The 20,271-nt window shown below is 48.5% G+C and overlaps 1 protein-coding gene across 2 annotated transcripts in view; it reads right to left on the bottom strand.

Moving 5' to 3' along the window:
• The window catches only part of SLC6A11 (solute carrier family 6 member 11), a 134,688-nt gene that overhangs the window by 99,609 nt on the left and 14,808 nt on the right, over positions 1–20,271 (bottom strand). For both annotated transcript variants that reach the window (XM_045493806.1, XM_045493805.1), the window contains exon 5: positions 6,171–6,303. In XM_045493806.1, the coding sequence (XP_045349762.1) occupies positions 6,171–6,303 (133 nt within the window). The remainder of the gene's footprint in view (positions 1–6,170; positions 6,304–20,271) is intronic.

The raw sequence follows: 20,271 nt of genomic DNA, 5'->3' as shown, positions 1-20,271 counted from the left end.
AGGAATGAAAGGTAAGACATAGGGAGCATATGAATGGTATCATAATAGTGTTGTATGGTGACAGATGGTAAGTCCACATGTGGTGTGCACAGCATAACATACAGAGATATCCAATCACTATGTTGGACACCTGAAACGAATGTAACATTGTGTGTCAACTATCAAAGAAAAAAAATTAAGGTGAATGGATAAACCATGATACATCCAGACAATGGACTATTATTCAGTGCTAAAAAGAAATTAACTTTGGGGGGCACTTGGGCTTTAGTCAGTTAAGCGTCCGACTCTTGATTTCGCCTCAGATCATGATTTCATGGTTCATGAGATCCAGCCCCATGTCAAGCTTCCTGCTGAGCCTGGAGGCCTCCTTGGGGTTCTCTCTCCCTCTCTCTCTGCCCCTCCTTGCCCCTCAAAATAAAAAGAGCATAAAAAAAAAGAAATGAACTTGTAAGCCATCAAAAGACATGGAGGAACCTTAAATGCATATTACTAAGTGAAGGAAACCAATCTGAAAAGGCCACATACTGTATGATTACAATGATAATGACATTCCGGAAAAGTTGAAACTATAGAGACAGTAAAAAAAAAAAAAAAAAAAAAAAAAAAAGGATGAGTTGTTGTCAGGGGTTAGGGATAGGAGAGAGGAAAAGGTGGGGCACAGAAGATTTTTAGGGTGGTGAAACTATTCTGTAGGATACTATAATGGCGGGTACGTGTCATTATACACTTATCCAAATGCACAGAATGTACAACAAGACTGAAACCTCGTGTAAACTAGGGCCTTTGGGTGATGATGAGGTAGGTTCATCAACTGTAACAAATGCCCAACTCCAGTGGTCGGTGTCGATAAAGGGGGAGGTGACACGTGTGTGGGGGCAGGGGGATACATGGGAAATCTCTGTACTTTCTGCTCAATTTTGCTGTGAACCTAAAACTGCTCTTAAAAATAAAGTCTTCAAAAACAAACTACAAAAACCAAGGACACGGGAAAATCACAAAGATGTCTCCATGTTGTGAACACTTGATTTCAATTATCTGGAGTAAAACTGTTTATCATGCAGAAGATGACAAGTTACAAACAGCCTGGAAGTTTCCTCGTGAAGAAATCAAGTATCTTAGAATCCTACATCTTGGCAGAATTTAATTAACAATTGAGAAAGGTTTTTATTTGTTTTTCTAATTCAGACTTCTAGAATTTTGAATTGTGCCTAAAGAGAGAAAAAAAAAAAGCTATGCAGAAATAAACCATAGCTGTTGCCCTGGGGTAGGGAAATAAACACCTACTGTGTGCTTAGAACTATGATCAATGTGCTCACGCTGAACTTGCACATGAACTCCCAGCTGAGGGCATGAGAGCAGAGGAGGATCAGGCTTAGGGAAGGCAGACAGACCCAGGCTTGAATCCCGGCTCTGCTCCTTCCAAACAGGGTGGCCTTGAGCAAACCTTGCTACCTCTCTGGGCCTCTACTCTCTTATTTGTACAATAGGGTTTGACCTTAAAAGCCAAGATGCCTCCCAGCTCTGACATGCTATGTTCCAATATTCTAGAGCCAGTATGCAGCCATTAGAATCCCCACATTCACAGCATCTGATTCTCTAGCTGTTCTATTGTGAATGCTAGCACTAACACACTAAATTGCAATGGCTTATCTGTCTGTGCCTGCCCTGCTAGGCACACTCTATGGGGACAAGATGGCTCACCACCCTCTCTACTGGATCCCAGCACCTTGCAGGGAGCCCCAGGCACAGGTGAAATTCATCCATTCCACAAATGTTTATTAAGAACAGTTAGGTGGCACCTTCCTACGTACTGAAGTTTGAATCTAGTTTGTGTCTCTCCAACCCACAGCAGCTTCTTCTGACAGGAGATGCTGCTCACTCTGACCCTGGGGACATCCTGAATGCTGGCCTCTGTGATGTCAGAAGACCGTAAAGCACTCAAACAGGGAGCAGGAGGGGAGAGCACTGAAGGACATTTGCGGAGACCATCTGTGGGGGGTATGCTAATATCAACACAGATCAGGAGCCCACACACTGCCTGTTGAGCCACTGGAGAGGGTGGCTGGGCCTTCCTCTATGGCCCTGTCACAGACTCATCTGTGATCTACTCATTTGTGACCTGATCCCAAACCTCCATTTAGACAGTCATCTGCTAACAGGTGAGTCTGTAATGCATGCCTCCAGCAGCAAGAGACACGTTCAATGAATTAAGTTAAACCTGGGCCAGGAAACTTTTCTCAAGCTAATGAAATTTAAGAATTTTCTGTTGAAATCTGAGTATGGGAAGTGGGCTGGAACTCAGTCGTGGCCTGGACAAGAGCAGAAAGATAGGGTTCTCCTTCCTTGGACAGCCTCATGAAAGTGGCTCTGGTCATAGGCAAGAGACAGGAGCAGTGGCTCCCCACTGAGGAAGACTCATATGACCTGTGTTTATTTTTAGCTGTTTTTGTACAGAACCTGAAAAACCTTTGGACCCTGGGCTTATGTCCAAGGTGAGGCGAACAATAAACAGTAAGAAAAGCAACAGACCCTCTCCTGAGAAGACACCATGTGCTGATGGGGGACCCCTGGTCTCCTTAAACTGTCAGAACCTCATCATATATAAAGAGCTGAGGAGCTGGGCCACCAGGCTCTAGTTCCTAACCTGACACTTGTCACTTACTCCCTGTGTGGCCTTGGACAAGTCCCTTCTGCTCTTTGAGCCTAAATTTCTTCACTAATAAAATGTCAGGGGTGGGGGTAAAGCACATGGTTTCTGAGAAATCACAACAGCTCTGGAAAACCACATTCCATCCTGATGCTAACCCTGGTCTTGAGCATGGAACAGGGGGAAGAGCCCTTGAAACCCAGCCTTCAGGAAAATGCTTAATTGGCTCATCGGATTTCAGCATTTCCCTTAAAACCACCATCTTATTACAGCTGCAACCAACAACCACTGAGCCCCCACTGTGTGCTATGTTATCTCATCAACTGCCTCTTTATAATCAGCCCATGAGAAAACTCATTATCGCTACACCACAGAGGGCAGGCAGGATAGTACTCTCATCCAAAGCCCAGGCTATGCGGCCACCAAGGCTTGGGGTCTGCTTCCTACCTGAGGGTCCTTAAGCAAGTTACTTACTCCATCCAGGCCTCAGTTTCCTCGTCTGAAACAGAGATAATGACTGCCCCTGTCTCCTGGGCTTGTTTCAAGTTCTAAACGGAGTGGGCATGTGAGGCGCTCAATGACCATCACCCGTTACTATCACAAGTACTACTGCCCTCATTACTATGCCTACTAGTGATGAGAGAAAGTAGGCTCAGGCAGAATGCGTGAAAGGACATCACTCAAAATATCACAATCTTCTAAAATTTGATCGAGTCCAAGGACAGGCAAGATGGGAGCAGCACGGGGTCAGTGCCGAGGCACAGTCTTCATCCAACTCAGGCCAGGCTCCTCAATCTCTCAGCCTCTGGGTCTCCACCTATGAACTCGAGGCAGTATCTCCCCAGGTTGTGGGATCTCATGTGCTAATGTGGATGAAAAATGCCTGGCAGAGTGTGCAGTGAACAGAAGGCTGTGGATGAATGTTCTCTCCCATGCTTCCCCATATGTCTTTTTTGAAATCTCCAAGAATGCAGCCTGCTAGTCCTTCCTTGAAACCCAGTCCCTGCATTAGAATTCTCAACACACAGGCTCAACAGCCCAGCCAATGGCAAGTGGCCCTATAGTGGGACTCAGCTTCCTCCTAAGAGCCAAATGGAACCAAATTTTGCTGTGGCCCATGTTCTGGGCCCAAGAGCTCAAGGCTACATGTGCCCACATGGACAACCCAAGTACATGCATGCACTAACGCCTTATCCAATGGCCCTCGCCCCCACCACACACAACTGCTAGCCAGCCAAGCCTGCTGGCCTTGGCAGTGACTCCCAAGAAAGTGGTAATCATGGTAGAAGCAGTGTCCCTTCCCTTTGCACTTCACAAAGCACTCTCACATATATTAACTGGGTAGGGTAGAGGCTGTGTTTCATTCACCTTTAGATATCCATTGACTAATGCTAGGCAGAGAGTAGATACCCAGAAACAACTTCTCATATGAGTAAATTTTATCATTATAATAAGATTTTTAAGAATCACCATTATTTAGCACTTACTATTAGTCACACACTCCGCTAAGCATTAAATATGCATCCTTGCATCTCATCCTGGCAATCACCCCATGAGACAAACTTAATGATCAATCCCCATTTTGCAGAAGAGGAAACTGAGGCTCAGAAAAGTTAAGTGATGTGCCAAGGTCACAGCTAGTGAGTGACAGGCCTCAGATGTGAATCCCGATTCCAAACTCTGGTTCTTCACTCCTCCAAGTCATTCTCCTCCTCTTTAGCCAGAAGAGGCAGCAAAAAAGGGGACAGGAGCAGCGTGTACGTAGTCTAAAGAAGTACATCAATAATGCACTGATTTTTAGATTTGGAAAAATAGAAAAATTCTATTGTTTTCATGATGCAAACTAGAGAAAGCAAAGATTAGCAAAATCATCTGGGCCGACAGAACATGAGTCTCCGTTCTTTCTCTGGTACACCAGGCAAATTTATGATTACTTTCTAGTACCTCCTTAGCTCCCTTACCACCCTCAGCATGGAAACTTGTCAATATCTCTTTTCTGCTTGCCTAATTTCCCCCAGCAGGTCTGCCCACCAGTTAATACCTACCACTGTGGGAAATGAGGGAACCACCTTTTGTAAAAGGACCCAGAGTGGTTAAGTTCCCATCTCCTTAGAGGTTTGACCTCCAGTCCCTGATCCAGCCAACAGCTTAGAATAAAGGTGATGCCTACCGGAAACAGGCAGGCAAGGAGTGAGATGGTCAGGGTGATTGGAATAGAAAAGCTGCATGTCCTCTTTTCCACAAGAAGAAATTGAATAGCACAAATGAGCAAACTACTGGCACTGACATTCAGCTAGAGTGTCAGGGCAATAGGGAATGGTGAGGACTGTGGCCAACCAGAGTATCCCTAGAAGGCGGTGGCTACTGCTCAGCTCCGCCAACCCAGCTGCTGTGTAGGCATGCAGGCCCAGTGCTGCCAAACCTTTCAACTTGCCAAAGGATACCAGAATCATACTTCCTTTTCCAACATGAAATCTCCTGATTTTTAAGTGTTGGCAACTATGCTTTTATTTTAATGTATTTGAGAGCACACACACGTGTGCGCCTGTGCACACACCAGCAGGGAGAGGCAGAGGGGGGGGGAGAGAGAGAGAGAATCCCAAGCAGGCTCCACTGACAGCATGGCGCCCAACGCGGGGCTAGATCCCACAACCCCGGGATCATGACCTGAGTTGAAATCAGAGTAGGCCGCCCAACCAGCTGAGCCACCCAGGCATCTCTACTTTTTTTTTTTCCTTAAAGCACATGAGTGGGCGGGACTTGTCCATGAGCTACATGTACAACATGTGCATTGATTCTTATGGCACAGATGGCTGTGCTCACTAGACTTCCCCCCGTGTTCCCCTACATCTTGAGCCTCCCTGGCAGGCAGCTGAGGCCATGCCTCAGGCTCCAGCCAGGTGCCTGTGAGTGGGAGAGCCGTGCTAACTTCCTGGCCAGGGCTGTTGAGACCTGGCTGCTTCCTCCCACTTCTCCGACCCCACCCCCCCACCCCGAGAGGAGATGCAGGTCCCGGAGGCCACACAGTACGGATGGCATGGCAAGGCAACGAGATGGATGCAGCTGCCCTCCATCCACAGACTTAGTGGGTGAGGTCCTGGGGCCTATCAATGCAGGCAGCCAGTATTTCCTGCCCTGGCACATGCCTGAAGCCCATGTCTTCATTACAAAAACTACATGGTTGTACTTCAGCACTTCCAGTTTTCAAAGCATTTTACCTCCCCTTTCCTTGCAGAGCTCTCAGTAAGACAGGACAGGCTTTGCTATTTCACAGACAAGCAAACTGAGGCTCAAAAGGCAGAACTGACCAGCCCTGAGGTGTGTGGCACGTGAGTGGTGCACTGGGTTCTAGCTCTGAGCTCCTGAGTGGACTCCCAGTCCAGTGCTCCTCCTACCTCCCAGCATAAGAGCTAACTTTTATAATTCAAACTCGGGGCACTCTCCGGGTCACCTGTGATCTTATACAAGGACAGCTCATGTCCTCCCCTGCTGGTGGCTAGTTGCTTGAAGATGCACCTCTTACCTTTCCTGTGGACTTGGTCCCCTTCCAGATGCAGAAGTAGCAGATGGTCCAGGCTGCCAGGAGACACAAGGCCAGCTCCCAACGGAGGTTCCCAATGTGCTCGATCCCACCTGAGATGGCCAGGACCCGGCGCCTGTGGAGGGGAGAGGGGAGAGTCACGGGGGCTGGAGACCCACCCTGACCCCACCCGGGGCAAAGCTAGTGCTATAGGGAAGCAGAAATGGGCCACCCAATCATTCACCTGCCTCCCCTACCACCATTTGCCAAGCATCTCCTCCGAGCCAAACCCAGGGCTGGGACCCCAGCGAGGAACAAGATCCAGCCCTCTGTCTTCGTGGATTCACTCATTAGGGAAAGACAGGCCAGTTAGGAATGGTTTACAGTAAGTGAGGCAAGGGCTAAAACGGAAGAAGTAGAGGGGTTCTGGAAAGACTGAGAAGCATCTAGCCCACCTGACGACTGCCAGGAGACTGAAGGACTGTCCATACACATTCCAGGTGGGGAATTTCAGTGGGAGCAATTATACAACCCTGGTTTGCTGAACTAAACAGCAGCCAGTGAACTTGCTTTCGCCAATAGCACCCGTGTCACTTGCAGAGCCAGGTGAGGTGATTCACCATGTTGCCTTCTCCTACTATTGCTGTGATGACAGAGTATGTGTCAAGATGGAGCCCCTAGGAGCCTGACTTCCTGAGTGACTACACATGAGCCCTCCTGCTACCCTCTGTCAAAGATGTTGTGTGAGCAAGAAAGCAACTTTGCAGCCTTACGCTACTGAGATCTTTGGAGATGTTTGTTATTGCAGCAAAACCCAGCCAATCCTGACTGATACATGGGGTTAGGGAAAGCAGTCTGGAAGAAGTGATATTTGAGCTAAACCATGAAGGATGATGGGATTCAGCCAGGAGAGAAAGGGACTTAAAATTGTTTTAGATGGAGGGAATAGCACAAGCAAAAGCCAGAAAACAGAGTATGGGATACTTGGGGAATGCTGGAACATAGGGGTCATAAGGGAATCGCAGAAAAGGTAAACAGAGATGCATCCCTGGGAGCCTTGAATAGCAGGCCAAGAGTAGGGATGTCCCAGAAGGCCCAGGCCACAGGAGGGGGAGGACCCCAGGCTACACTGAGTCAATGCCTCGAGCCACAGTCTTCCTTCAGAAACCATCAATCCTTCAGGGTTGACACAGGCCTGGCTCCCAGAGCCTACGCCTGGGGTTTGTGTTTCTTTAAAGTCAAACTCGCCACGCTCCATATTGTGCAGAACCGTGGCACTAACACAAACCCCCTCCAAACTCGCTCCACGAACCCCATTCTGGCTGCCAAACCACCCCCGTCGGACCACGCCAGTCGTCTCAGCGCTCTGGGAACATCCTTTGAGCAAGCAGCTCCCATCCCACCAAGCATGAAAGCCTCCCTCAGTGTCTGTCTCCCTGGGAATCTGCTCAGGGCCTGATTCTGCATTAATTACTCAATGACACCAATTAGCACTGGTCTACAGGCTCCCTCCAGCCCCAACCCCTGCTGGAGAAATCAGGCAGGCCCCCAAACAAAATTGGGCTGTGTGGATTTATTTGAAAGGAAACCAGCTTTCAGACCTATCGCTAGAAGTGTGAACATCCACTTAAATACACATTTACTGAGCACCTACTATGGACCAGGCACTATATTAAAACTGTGAATTAAAACAAAAGCATGTATGGCTTTTGCCCTCTACAAGTATAAGTTGGACCAAAAAAAAAAAAAAAAGTACAAGTTTTTAAGGAAGGAGATAGCCACATCATTGTAACAGCAATTTTTTTTTTAATTCTGTTTCTTATGCTTAGTAGTCTCTGGCTTTAATTCCGTTAAAAACTACAGGCCATTAAATGAAACCTTCGAGAGTATCTATTATCATAACAGAATAGTGGGCCTCAGAGCACGGTCCTTGTGGAGTGCTTGCTAAAAATAAAAAAATTCCTGCATCTCGTCCCAGACCTACTGAGTCCAGATCTTTGCCGAACGACTCCCCCGAAGCTGCATTTTGCCGCACCCGCCCAAGGATTGCTTATATATGAGAAGGCCTCAGCACCACAGAAGTAGAGTTTCCTGACAATGAAGGAATAACCTACAAACCCCACCTGAATAGTATTTTTGAAGAGGACCTAGAGATGGGGTCTGATATCCTTTGAGAAGCTCCTGAAGGACAGGACTTTCTCCTCCCCCAAAATACTGTGATGCACCCACTCACTCTCAAAATTCTGCAGGGAACCTCAGAGTGTTCATCAAGGACCTTGTTTCTCGATTAAGAGTCTCGTAGCCTACATACATCTACCACCTTACAAACTGCCCCCGACAGCATCCTGAATGCCCATGAGGTGGGCATTCCTTCTCATTCAAGAAGAAATAAGCCCGCTCAGGAGAGAAAGTGGGCCAGTGCAGATGGTGTGCTTTTCCCATTCCACTCCAGGCTGTGAATTTTTCATTAAAGAAGCACTTACATGAGGTCCCCAGCTAGCAGGGGTGCACATACACATATGCCTTCTTGTTGATGTAGTTGTTTTCTGAACTGGGACTTGAAAACTGGAAACGGCATGGGGACAGAGGGACAGCACAGGGGCCAGAGCAGCCAGGAGGGAGCTGGCTCAGGTCCCCTCTCTTCCACATTTTGGATGCCGCAAACTTTTGAGTCATGCAGCCTGCTTCGGCGCCCTCTCGCTTAATTGAACAATCTAATTCCCAGAATGGGAAGCAGATTACTAAAAGCTACGCAGGATGAATTGCTCTTTTGTTTCACCAGACACTATTTGAAAACATCCTCAAACTATTTTCTTTAGGTTTTACCAGCACTGACTCTAACTAGCAATGGACCTCGGGTTTCTAAAGATAGAAGGCTCAGGGGCCAGGTTCTCAGCCTGCAGGGCTGTGGGTTGTTTTGAAACCCACAAGGGCAGCCTTTGAGAGCCCAGGGGCTGGGGCACTCAACTCCGGAGACTTGGAGAAGGCACAGCTCTTCCTGGGAAAAAGCTTTCTTAATGACCCTCCCCATGAAGTGCTGGAGAGGAGAAAGGTCTGAATAAGGAAGAGTTTGCTGCCAACACCCTGGCAAAAAAAAAAGGGGACCAAGGAGCAGACCTCCTGACACTGTCCAGGGAGCGGGAAATGTTGAAGACTAAACAGAACTCTTTGGAGGCATTTACTCAAGTTATTCTGAACACCTACTATGAGCCAGGCATGGGAGCAGGTCCTTCACGAGGTATCTTTTTCAGACCACATGTGTAGAATATTTCTGGAGATAGCTACCCAGAGCTTGGCAGTGTGGTGCCTCTGCTTCTCCAGCCCCTGGCACCTGTAGAGATGGACTGGGTTCAAACTGAGCGCTGTTCCTTACCAGCTGTATGACCTTGGGGAAGGGACATCACTTCTCTGAGTCTCAGCTTCCTCATCTGTAAAATGGGAATGACAATACCTCCCTTTGACAGTTTTCCAAGCATCATTTAACCCTCCCAACAATCCTTGAGGTAAAGAGAATCACCGTCATTTCAAAGATGGGGAAACTGAGGTGTGAGTGGTTCAGTAACTCACCCAAAGTCATACCAGGAGCAAGCAACAGAGCTGGGATTTGAACCTAGGGATCCTGGCTCCAAAGCCCGCACTTCCAGCCTCAATGCTAGCTCTGAGATTCCCCTGTAACACTAAAATCACTGCCTTCTTCTCTTCTTCATTAATGAAAGCTGTCATTAAACGCATGCTCCAAAGCTATCTTACGTGTTTTTGCAAATAACATAAAAGTAGTACGCAGCACATGTCCTTCGTAATTTATTAATTTATTCAAGTAGCACTTAGTAAGATGTCTTTAGTGTGCCAGTATTACACCGGTGGTCCATAAAGAGCTCATGTTCTAATGGGGAAAGCAGACAAGAAAATAGAACTGGACATAGAGAGGATCAAGACAGAGAAATCATTGGGACCATCATCGGGGATTTGGCCAATACCAGGATGTGGAGATCAGAGTGAGCCAGGAGATCCTGGAGGGTAGGAGGGAGTCAGCAAAGAAGGGCGGGGAGCACTTGGGGCAGAAAGGCCACCAGGTGCAAGAGGCTGGAACAAAAGTTCAGTGAGACCAGGGAAAGGCATGGCACGTTGGGTAAGCGCGGCAGAAGCCAGGGTGAGAAGTGGGATGAGGACAGAGCTGGACTATGAGCCTTGCTGAGGGGCTAGGGCTTCATCCTGAGGGCAACAGGAGCCTCATTGAATCTTAAATAGGACTGAGACCCTATCAGATACATATTCCAGAAGACTCTCTTTGGCTGCGGTGGGAAGAATGGGCAGTAAGGGTAGAATGGGGCAGGGCTGCCTTAGTTTGCATAGTAATTGGGGAGGGTCTGGACCAAGGTAGGGGAATGGCCCTAGAGGAGAACAAGTGGGCTTGAAAAAAGCACAGGAACAAGGTGACTGCCTGGGGGTGGCAGGTAGGAGGGAAGAGGGGGTTCTCAAGTGACACCCAGCTTCATACTTGGATGGATGGCGGGCAGGTCACTAGCTGAGCAGGAGTGAATTGTCAAGAAGGTTGGAGGAGGAAGAGGTGAAGAATCAATCCTTTAGACAAGATGATTTTGAGGTGCCTGTGGGACACCTAGGAAGCTGCAATGCCCAGAGGCAACTGGGTCTCTGGGTGTAAAGCTCAGAAAAGAGACACAAGGAGGAGATTCAGACCTGAGCCATCAGGGTGTTCTGGGAGCACATGAGGCTCCCTGGGGAGAGCTGGAGGAGGAGGACGTGCACAGAGCCTCCAGAACCCCAACATTTACAGAACAGGAGAGGAAGGGAGGAGCCCTTGCAGGAGGGAGACAAGTGTGAGCAGAAAAGCAGGGAGCAACAGGAGAAGCCGGCATCCCTGGAGGCGGAGGGCATTCCAGAAGGGGAAGCAGTCCACCTGCCACGTGCTGCAGGGCAGCCTGGCAAGACGGAGGGTGTCAGGGGATTTGGGACCAGAAGGTGGGAGTGAGGCAGGGAGAACAGATCCTCGTGGGGCAGACTTCAGGCAGCTGTGAGTGAGGAGCAGACATGCAGTGGGATGCTGGTGGGACTCTGGTGAGTTTGGCTCTTATGGGTCAGAGACCGTGGTAGCTGGAAGGGCCACACAGAACACAAGAGCTGTTTTACTTATAATGGGGTGAATGTGTTGGGGAAATCAAGAGGCCAGTTTGGAAGGAAACCATCCTTATTATTTTTTTATTTTTGAGAGAGTGACAGCAAGCACATGCCCGTGAGCAGGGGAGGGGCAGAGAGAGGGGACAGAGGATCCAAAGTGGGCTCTGCGCTGACAACAGATGCAGGGCTCGAACTCAGGAACCATGAGATCACGACCTGAGCCGAAGTCTGGCACTCAACCCACTGAGCCACCCAGGCGCCCACAAACTGTCGTTATTAAGAGACTGCCAGGAGAGAATTGGAAGGAGCTGGAAGCAGAGGGGACTATGGCAGGTGCCACATGAAAGCCGTACAGCTCATTACATTCAGTTCACTGTGAGGGTATTATTAGACCCATTTTATGGGTGGGGAAACTGAGGCCAAGTGAGGTAAAGGAACTTGCCCAGATTAGGACTTGAAACCAGGTTCTTCCGGTGCCCACACCCTTTCCCCCACTGCTGCCCCGCCAGAAATGGACCCCAGCAAAAGGATGCCTCTCACTCAAGGCTTCTCCCCCATCCTTCACAGTCTGAGGCAAAATGGCTGGGTTCCCAAATCCAGTCTCCAGACATCACCCTCATTTCCATCTCAGTGTCTCATACACAGAGAGGCTGAGTCTGGAGAGGAGGAAACAGCCTCACACCTGGGGCTTCCCTAGCTTGCAGAGCCAGGCATGGTCTGACCCCAGAAAGCGGAGAAGGAGAAGGCAGCCAGGCCCCTCTCCTCCACCGGCAGAGAGCCTGGGAGAGGCCATGTGGGAACAGCTCCCAGCGTGGCTGGCTGGCCGGAGAGGCCTCATCTTGATGTCCAGCACGGAGCCGGCAAACACATCACCTTTCTTTAACCTGCCACGGAGTAAGTGTTGCCAGGGACGCACAGACCGCCCTAAAAACTGGCGCTGAGGGGCTGGGCTATAAATAGCCTTGCTGGTCTTCCTTTCTGGTCTCCCCAAGCAACAAACAAACAAAAAAGGGCCCATCACCAAAACTAATGTGCCTTCCCTGCCCCCTCCAGAGTTTCTCTGCCTTCGGGGTTCTGCTCTCACTTCTCTGGGAAGAAAGAAGTGCAGGCCCCCAGCTCTGACTTGCTCCTATGAGCCCCAGCAGAGATCCTAAATGCCGCTGGAGGCACAGGGCAAGGACCCTCCTTGTCAAGCAACTGAGGCCTCTGCATCATGCCATCTTCCAGCAGATAGTTATCAGGTGCTAACTCCATGCCGCGTACCCTAAGGACTAAAGCCACAACGATGAGTGAAGCAGGGGTGCCCTGAGAGAGCACCCCCTCAGGTTGTCAGAGAGCTTACTACCCAGGAGTATGAAGAAAATAACAAGGACCATGATAGCCTGGATTTCCTCATGCTCACTCCCAAGATAAAGGCAACAGTTGTTCCCATTTTACAAGTGGGAAAAGTGTGGCTTAGGGAAATTAATATGCCCAGGAAGGCTGAGGCAGAATCCGAAGCCTCACCTGTTCGACTTCAGAGGCAGAGCTTGGAGCCACTGTCTGGTCATGGGGAAGATGGAACAGAACTGTGTCATTTACAGAATGACCTAGGTTGGCACGAGGAGTCAGGAGCTACTGCTCCAATTTCTTCCATCACTGCAGAAATCCCCCTAGGCCATGCGGAAGTCCCCATCAGCCCCCAAGCACACCTTGACTTCTCCACCTTACAGGATTCATTCCTGTAAGGAATTCTTCCTCATTCTTCCTCATTCTCCCAAGCTGTAAAAATTCTACCTGTCCTTTAAGCACCAGCTCAAATAACACAAAGCCTCACAAAGTGTATTCTTGGTCCCTACCCTTTTCGTAAGGGTTAGTCCATCCTTTCATCTAAAGGTTAAGCGAGCATCTACTGTGCACCAGGCACTCCTAGATCAGGGGTCAACAAACTTTCTTTAAAGGGCCAGTGTGTAAATATTTTAGGGTCTGCAAGCCATATGGTCACTGTCCCAACTATCTATCTTTGCAGTGTGAAAGCAGCCATACACAATTTATAAACAAGTGTGGCTGTCTTCCAACAAAACTTTATTTACAAAAACAGGCAGGAGACGGGGTTTGGCCAGTGGTCTCTAGAACCCTGTCCTAGGCTTTCCAAAGAACAGCAATCCTTCAAGACACTCAAGAGTTCTCATCAAGACCTCAGTGGAGAAAACGAAGTACACTGTAGCCCTCCTTTGAGAATCTCAATGATCATCAGAATATTAAAGGTTCTAAGGAGTCCTGCGGTAAAGATACTTTTATACTCTGATTAACCCAATGTTTCCCAAATTTATTCAGAAGTATTCCCCCATTAAAGCCAAACTAAAACCACAATGAGATACTATTTCATATCCACTTGGGTACACCTACCAGGATGGCAGTAATCAAAATAACAAGTGTCCCCTAGGATGTGGAGAAATGGAACATCATACATTTTTGGTGGAAATGCAAAAGTGGTTTAGCCACAACGGAAAACGGTTTGACAGTTTCTTAAAAAGCTAAACATTCAACTCAGAGATTCCACCCCTAGATTATTCCTAATAGCCAAAAACGGAAAAGCACCCAAATGTCCATTAACTGACCAACAAAATGTGGTGTATCCATACAATGGAATGTTATTTAGCCACAAAGAATGTTATTTATGACGAAGTGATACATGTGATAACATGGGTGAGCCTTGAAAACATGCTAAATGAAGGAAGTTAGTGAGACCTTGCATGACTCCATTTATATGCCAAGTCCTAACTAGGCAAATTTAGGGAGACAGAAAGTGGAGGAGTGGTTGCCTGCAGGCTGGAGGAGAGATGAAGTGTAAATGGGTACTGAGAGCCCTTATGACGTGTTGGAGATGTTCCAAACCTGTATTGTGATGATGTCACGATCGGCAGTGATTCAAAATCACTGACTTGCGCACCTACAAGGGGAGCACTTTATGGAATGTAAACTGTAACCCAGTTACTAAGAAGTTGTCAGGAAGGGGGGCGCCTGGGTGGCTCAGTCAATTAAGTGGCCGACTTTGGCTCAGGTCATGATATCGTGGTTCATGAGTTCAAGCCCCTCATCGAGCTCTGTGCTGACAGCTCAGAGCCTGGAGTCTGCTTCCGATTCTGAGTCTCTCTTTCTCTCTGCCCCTCCCCTGCTCGCACTGTTTCTCTGTCTCTCTCAAAAATAAACATTTAAAAAAATTTTTTTTAAAAGTTGTTAGTAAGGAAGTGTACTGTGCCATGTTTCTGCCTTTCCAAAGCAATACTTCCTCAAGGGCATTACGCAGAACACACACTTAGGAACAGCACACTGGCACTCTTGCATCTGTTAGTCCTGTTTTGCTCCCATTGTTCAGGGGAAACTGAGGCTCCATGTATTACTGAGCTTGCCTTGGATCACAGACGGGGCTTGCACCCCAGTCTTCTGTTCCAGTGCCCCCCTGGCTGGAGGGTGAGATCCAGGAAAGTAGGAGGCAGTGAGGAGCATAAGTCTAGAAGAAGGGACTCTTATGGCATCAAAACTCAGGGAAGAGCCCTAAAACTTGTGCCTCGTGGGGAGACGTGAACAGAGGTACTGCAGGTCAGGAGGCAAAGTGCAGAAGGGGCAGGCCAAGCAACAGAGAGGCTGCCACGGCTTTGGGGAACCCGCTGGTTCGTAACATAGCGCATCCTCATGTGTATTACCTAGGTCCCACGCAGCAGAGAGGATCTCACCACCCACAGCTGGGGTCCCAGGACCCTCCAATTCTTGACCCTTTCTCCTCCTCACCAGGACTCAGTATGGCCCAAAAGTGCTGCCCAAGCCTTTCCAGCCCCACCCCACGGGCCCCCACAGTACCACACCTCTGCCTCACCAGCCACCAAAAGCTCTGATGAAGTCTGACCATCTTTGCCACACCCCTCATGCCTCTGAGACGTTCTGTGCCAAGGCTAGCAAAGAGCTACTGTCTGCCAAGGAGGGACAGCACGCAGGAGAGGCACACGTGCCATTAGGAAAAGCCCTGGACAAGGAGCTCCAGAGTGGGGAGGAGGGGTCTATTCCCAGCTCTGGTGTCTATCACCAGGAGACCTCCGTCCTTTGAATGTCACCTTATCCACCAGGAAGGGGGGCAGGCTGGACGCAGAAGTGAGAGGAGCTACCATTGGTCAGCTACTCACAATGCACCACTGTCCCTTCACACTGACAGCACCTTGAAGGGTGGGACAGGTACACCATTTCACCAGCGAGGGAACAGAGGTTCCGAGTCACATGCCCAGGGACCCCACCAGTAAGTGGGAGGGTCAGGTTCCCCAGCTTTGGTGCTTCTTCCCCATCAAGATGTCTACCAGCGTCAGTCTAGAGCAGACGTGAGGATACATGTGTGTCAGGCATCTTGACAGTTTCATATACTTTCTTGTGGTTTCATTAAATATCATCTGGAATAGGGACGCCTGGGTGGCTCAGTTGGTTAAACGTCCAACTTCAGCTCAGGTCATAAGCTCACAGTTTGTGGGTTCGAGCCCCACAGGGGGCTCTGTGCTGACAGCTCAGAGCCTAGAGCCTGCTTTGGATTCTGCGTCTCCCTCTCTCTATCTGCCCCTCCCCTGCTCGCTCGCTCGCTCTCTCTCTCTCAAAAAATAAACATAAAAAAATCACCCAGAATAGAGTTAATGCACTGAAATTTGGTAACAGCCCCTTATGCATTATTCTGTGCCTGAGCCTGAATTAAAGTCATTCATTAACACCTGTGCCACCAGCTACAGGGCCATAAGCTATACACCAGGAGGCCAGCATCAATTTACATCTGTCATCACAGTAGATCAGAGTCTTTGAGTGCCACAAGCACCATCTGGCTCAGCTGAAAACAACAGTATTCTTTCAAAACCAAGATTCAATCATTTTCCTAAAGGAACCTCTTGAAATCCAGCAAAGACATAACCCAACAGGTGCTTTTGTTTTGTTTTTGCTGGGCACCAGAGCCTTCTCTTCACCCATTCCCATTCATTTCTCCCTCCTTCCATCAATTATATTCTCCCCAATCTGCTAAAAAACTCTTCCTTCAAGGACCTAGGTCCAGCAGCCTGCAAAGAGAAGGGACATGCTGGTCAGATTCTGCCATGGGATAAAACAGGCAGCTGCCCGCATTTCAGACACAGGCAAGAGGAGCATGGAAGGGCGAAGGGGCGAAGGGATGCAGGTGGGGTGGAGAGTCCTTCTCTCAGCCCAGTTCTGGCTCTGGCTTGCCAAGAGAGGCAGTTTGGACAAGTCCCTTAACCTCTCTGCCTCAGAATCCCCTGTGTGGGATGAGGACCCCCACAGTGATGTTACATCATTTATCCCCTGGGTGGGTGGTTGAAATTGAAAAAGCGTGGCTGGAGGGCATGCTCCGGGCCAGGGCACAGGGCCAGGGCTTCCCCTTCCCCTGCTGCACCATCAAGACATAAAAGAAACCTCAGACAAAGCCCTGTGGTTCACTAAATTGCTACCTCTCATTATTTAGTGTAAGTCATCCACCGTTCTTTTGTGTGTGAATACAAACACACTCGTGGCTGATTTTATATACAAATATCTATACTCCACCAATGAACAAAAGATAATAGATCATAGCTCTTCAGCACTTCCTAATAAGCTGAATTACTCCTCCTCCGCCTCCCATTCTGCGGGCAAAGAAAGTGAGTTGCCGGGAGGTGTAAGTAAGGAACACACAGCTCGTAAGTGGAAGCCACAGGGTTCAAATTCTTGTCCTGGGGCCCCAAAGCCCAGGTCTCTGCATCCCCATACCGCATCACCATTCTTTTAAAGAGCATTTCAGTAATGCTGCGTACAAGCAGTGCTTCTACTTTCAGCAAAGTGGTGTATTCAGACTGCATCAGCAGAAGGGTTAACCGCTCCTTCTTGGGGCAGGGGCTCTGGGTGAGCGGGCACCCCAGTGCTGACAACTGAGGGCAGATAGCTTACCGCTGGGGGGGGGAGGGGGGGCGGAGCGGGAGCATCACCTTGGGGCTCTATCACTGTCAGTGGGGGACAGGTGCTGCATGCTGCTTCTTGAAAGCAGGGGGCCTGGGTCTGACTTCGGGGGTGGTTACCAGGCTAGATCTAGAGGAAACAAGGAAGCCACAACAGTGGGCTTTGACACGTAACCCCTCTCAGCTTCAGCAGTGTGGACATTGGAATGCTATCGTGTGTGCTGTTTTTTCCTTTATTTACTTAAACATGCTTCCTACATCTTCTGCAAAAAAACATCGACTACTTTTGCAATAAGGAAATCGAGTGTCCACTGGAGAACCCACTTCTGTAAAAGGGAGCTGACCTTTACAGAATTAAATTCCTGAACCTAGGAATTTCTTTTCTTCAACACACAGAGCAAAAAGAAAGGTAAGAAGAATGGAGCTAAATGCATAGGAAAATACTGACAGGAAGAGATTCTGAATTGTTAACAGCCTCAAAATTTGTGTCGCCCCAGATTATATGTTAAACCCTACCCCCAGGGTGATGGTATTAGGAGGTAGGGCCTTTGGGAGGTGATTAGGTCATGAGGGTAGAGCCCTCCTAACGGGACGAGTGCCCAGAGAGTTCTCTTGCCCCTTCCACCACATGAAGGCACAGCGAGGAGATGGCCACCAATGAACCAGGAATGAGCTTTCACGACACACCAGATCTACCGGCACCTTGATCTTGGACCTCCAGCCTCCAGAACTGTGAGAAATGAATTGTTGCAGAAGCCACCCAATCTGTGGTATGTTTGTTATAGCAGCCCAAACAGACTAAAACACATATTTATAAATTATGTATATCTGATGCACAGATGTATCTCATTTATGTAGCTGTTGTGTTTGAATCACTTACAACATTCATTACTTCTGCAACCAGTTAAATATTAAATAATTAGAAGGAAAAGGACACAAAGTGCCAGTTTGGGTTTGCTTTGGTGCATCTCCTGAGAGCTAGGAAGGGTGGCCCAGGCCTGCTCCCTTGCAAGGGGGCTGGTGATCTCCTCCCTGCTCTCCTTAACTCAGGCCCCCAGGAGCCTCCCTGGTGGTGAGAATTGAGCAGAGAAGGAGGTGAATTCCTCTGGTCCACAGGAAACATCTGTAGGGGGAGGCAGCCCCTCCCAACCCCACTGGAGGGCAGCGCCTTCTGGAGAAACCAGGGCTGCCTTGGGGACAGCCAGACCCAGGAGTTTTGAGTTCTGGTGTATGAGCTGGGCAATCCCTCAGCTTCTCCAAGATTATGTTTGTTCAACGGGAAAACAGAATTCTTTTTCTTCTGCCTATCTCATGGGGCTGATATAAAAATTAAATGAGATAATGTTAAGAAAAATGGTTTATACGATAAATAAATAATGACTAGTAAGTCACTACCAGGGCTGTGATTAAGATTTGTCACTCAGGAGGGATCATTATAATAAATGACAATGTATTCTGTGACCTCTCAGCTCCTATTTTTTTAAATTATGAAATAATCATGTTCCTGGTTTTAATTTTTTAACTCAAATAGTACAAAAAAAATAAAAAGCAAACAAAACTCTCTTTCTCCACGCCTGTGTGCCCCCATCCCACTCTCGGGTCGCCACGTTTAACAGCTTCCTGTGTAAGGTTCCAGAAATATTCTACGAAAACAAGGCATGTACATATATTTTTACAATTATGGTATTATATACAACTTTCTACACTGTGCCTTTTCCACTTAATTTGACCTTAGAGATTTTTTTCCATATCAACACATTTTCTATTCATTCCTTTTTAGCAGTTCTTGAGACGATACCACAATGTATCTAATCAGTATCACATTTTACATGTGTCCCTTTTTTTTTTCCAACGACGACAAACGATGTTGCCATTGGCATGCTGTTCATAACTAGAATGGTCACCCAAGTAGGATAAAGTTCCAGAAGTGGAATTTTGGGGACAAAGCTGACACACTGCCCAAGCACTGAGAGTTATTGCTAAGTTGGCTTCCACTGCCGTGTAAAAGCTGTGAGACAGTCCAGGCCAATTTGGAGCCTCCCCCCTGCCCCCGTAAGGAAAAGCCCACCACGGATGCGTGCCAGCGGGTAGCTGGGAGGCATTAACAGATCATAGGGATGTGTTCTTACTTTCTCAGGGCACAGATTGGCCAAGCAGAATTACCACCATCCTCACAACACTGTTTCTGCCCATCCCTTCCCACCCACATGCCCTCTCTCTGGCAGAAAACTCAATTTCATGCACTTGGACCAGGAAAGTGTCCCCCCAGCCCTGCCTCCTGCGTCCACCTGGCAGCATCGGTGATCTGTCTTACTCCTATTATTCCATGGATGGGGCCTTTGGAGGCAGCCCATGGGATGATTTCAAACCCTTTGGAAAGGCACCAAGGTCCTTCACACTCGGCTCCAGCCTTGCCGGCTGCCGGCTCTTCCCCCAACACCTCAAACAGTCTCCCGCTGTAGGGTCACAGCCCCCGCTACTCCTTCGGCCCAAGACCTCATCCCCCACATCCACATGGCTGCCTCCCTCACTTCTCTCAGGTACCTACTCAAATGTCACCTCCTTAAAGAGGCCATCCTTGGTCCTGTGACACTCTTGTTCCCTGCCTGCTTTTTCTTCAGCAGAACGATCCTGACTTAACCTAATACTTTCTGCGTATTTGATTGTCTGCGAAGCCAGCTCCACCAGGAGAGTATGTTGTTCTGTTTACACCGTATCCCAGAACCTACAATGCTATCTGACATATAGTAGGTACTCAGTAAAGACTTGTGACTGACCAGATGCTCTGGCTCCTGCCTACTTCCTCAGCAAAGCCCCCACCATTCCCCAGGCTCCACATGCAGTAGTATGGCAGGTAAAGTCTACAAGCCTCAACATTTAGCTTCAAGTCTTGCTTCGGTTCTTGCTTACACTATTTCTCCACCTGGCATGCTATTCACTCACTCCGCTGGCAAACACATAAACTTCTATTCACCCTTCAAAACACAGCTAAGCCTCATCAACTCCATGAAGCTTTCCCC

This window comes from Leopardus geoffroyi, chromosome A2 (genome assembly GCF_018350155.1).
Source record: "Leopardus geoffroyi isolate Oge1 chromosome A2, O.geoffroyi_Oge1_pat1.0, whole genome shotgun sequence".
Lineage (NCBI taxonomy): Eukaryota > Metazoa > Chordata > Mammalia > Carnivora > Felidae > Leopardus > Leopardus geoffroyi.
The sequence above is the reverse complement of the archived record's forward strand: the minus strand, read 5'-3'. Positions and strand labels throughout refer to the sequence as shown.